The sequence below is a fragment of the Trypanosoma rangeli genome (assembly GCF_003719475.1).
Source record: "Trypanosoma rangeli strain AM80 chromosome Unknown Tra_15.4_contig_00136, whole genome shotgun sequence".
In the NCBI taxonomy this organism is placed as follows: Eukaryota; Euglenozoa; class Kinetoplastea; order Trypanosomatida; family Trypanosomatidae; genus Trypanosoma; species Trypanosoma rangeli.
Window position 1 is genome coordinate 1 of NW_021705882.1, and position 2114 is coordinate 2114.

Genomic DNA, 2114 nt, shown 5'->3' on the forward strand with positions numbered 1-2114 from the left:
GACGAGAATGGCGGCATCTGCCTGGGATGTGCCGGTGATCATGTTCTTGATGAAGTCACGGTGGCCGGGGGCATCGATGATCGTGAACACGGACTTGGGCGACTCGAACTTCCAGAGCGCAATGTCGATCGTGATACCGCGTTCCCGCTCAGCCTTCAGCTTGTCCAGCACCCAGGCGTACTTGAACGACGACTTGCCGATCTCAGCCGCCTCCTTCTCGAACTTCTCAATCGTACGCTTGTCAATGCCTCCGCACTTGTAAATGAGGTGGCCAGTGGCCGTGGACTTACCGGCATCGACGTGGCCGACCACCACGAGGTTCATGTGCACCTTCTCCTTCCCCATCGCGCTTGGTTTACCTTGTGGGCTAAACAAACAATTAAAAGCTGTGTCGCAGACCTAGTGCCCACGGCAGCGAACGCAGGGAGAGGCAACGACATCATAAGGGCCCAGTGGCACACTGACATGGAGAACACAGACACACACACACAGGGAGGGGAAAAGAGAGAGGGAGGGGCGCAGCCAAACCAAACTAGCAGAAATATCATAACCGTACAGCTCCGCAATATCATTAGAATAAAATAAATAATAAAATTATAAAACAAGATCTGCGCACAACCTTTACCCTCGACTTACTTCTTGGAGGCCTTTGCAGCGGCCTTGGTCACCTTGCCGGTGCCGCCCTCCTTCTTCGTCACCGCCTTGATGATGCCGACAGCAACTGTCTGGCGCATGTCACGCACGGCGAAGCGGCCGAGGGGCGCGTAGTCATTGAACACCTCCACGCACATGGGCTTCTGCGGCACCATGCGCACGAGGGCGGCGTCACCGGACTTGATCGACTTGGGGTTCTTCTCAAGCTCCTTGCCAGAGCGGCGATCGATCTTGGACTCGATCTCCGCAAACTTGCACGCGATGTGGCAGGTGTGGCAGTCAAGCACCGGCGCGTAGCCGTTGCCGATCTGGCCGGGGTGGTTCAGGATGATCACCTGCGCCGTGAAGTCGGCCGCCTCCTTCGGGGGGTCGTTCTTCGAGTTGCCGCACACGTTGCCACGACGGATGTCCTTCACAGACACGTTCTTCACGTTGAAGCCGACGTTGTCGCCGGGCGTGGCCTCAGCCAGCTGCTCGTGGTGCATCTCGATCGACTTCACCTCTGTCGTCACGTTGGCGGGAGAAAACGTGACCACGTCGCCAGGCTTCATCACGCCCGTCTCCACGCGGCCCACCGGCACGGTGCCAATGCCGCCGATCTTGTACACGTCCTGCAGGGGCAAGCGCAGCGGCTTGTCGCTGGGGCGCACCGGCGGTTCCAGCATGTCGAGTGCCTCCAGCAGGGTGGGGCCCTTGTACCACGACATATTGTCAGACTTCTCGATCATGTTGTCGCCCTGCCACCCGGAGATGGGGACGAAACGCACCTTCTCCACGTTGTAACCGACCTTCTTCAGGTACGCCGACACCTCCTTCACGATCTCCTCGTAGCGCGCCTGGCTGTAGTTCACCGACTTCTCGTCCATCTTGTTGCAGCACACAACCATCTGCTTCACACCGAGCGTGAAGGCAAGCAGCGCGTGTTCGCGTGTCTGACCGTCCTTCGAAATACCCGCCTCAAACTCGCCCTGCGCGGACGCAATGACGAGAATGGCGGCATCTGCCTGGGATGTGCCGGTGATCATGTTCTTGATGAAGTCACGGTGGCCGGGGGCATCGATGATCGTGAACACGGACTTGGGCGACTCGAACTTCCAGAGCGCAATGTCGATCGTGATACCGCGTTCCCGCTCAGCCTTCAGCTTGTCCAGCACCCAGGCGTACTTGAACGACGACTTGCCGATCTCAGCCGCCTCCTTCTCGAACTTCTCAATCGTACGCTTGTCAATGCCTCCGCACTTGTAAATGAGGTGGCCAGTGGCCGTGGACTTACCGGCATCGACGTGGCCGACCACCACGAGGTTCATGTGCACCTTCTCCTTCCCCATCGCGCTTGGTTTACCTTGTGGGCTAAACAAACAATTAAAAGCTGTGTCGCAGACCTAGTGCCCACGGCAGCGAACACAGGGAGAGGCAACGACATCATAAGGGCCCAGTGGCACACTGACATGGAGAACACA

At 58.1% G+C, this 2114-nt stretch overlaps 3 protein-coding genes across 3 annotated transcripts in view, besides 1 other annotated feature; all 3 read right to left on the reverse strand.

Moving 5' to 3' along the window:
* On the reverse strand, window positions 1–345 carry TraAM80_04576 (elongation factor 1-alpha; the record flags this gene model as incomplete). The annotated part of the gene is made up of 1 exon (XM_029381499.1): window positions 1–345. A coding segment is annotated over one exon (345 nt), but the record flags the coding sequence as incomplete, so codon positions are not given.
* A 127-nt stretch (window positions 346–472) lies between these two features.
* Window positions 473–491: a microsatellite.
* A 141-nt stretch (window positions 492–632) lies between these two features.
* TraAM80_04577 (elongation factor 1-alpha) lies at window positions 633–1961 on the reverse strand (the record flags this gene model as incomplete). Its single annotated transcript, XM_029381500.1, has 1 exon — window positions 633–1961. The coding sequence occupies one exon, from the start codon at window positions 1959–1961 to the stop codon at window positions 633–635; it is 1329 nt and encodes a 442-aa protein (XP_029238586.1).
* The window catches only part of TraAM80_04578 (elongation factor 1-alpha (EF-1-alpha)), a gene marked incomplete at both ends in the record, with an annotated part of 588 nt that continues 431 nt past the window's right edge, over window positions 1958–2114 (reverse strand). The window contains one exon of the mRNA XM_029381501.1: window positions 1958–2114. This exon is cut by the window's right edge and continues 431 nt beyond it. Coding sequence (XP_029238587.1) covers window positions 1958–2114 — 157 coding nt within the window.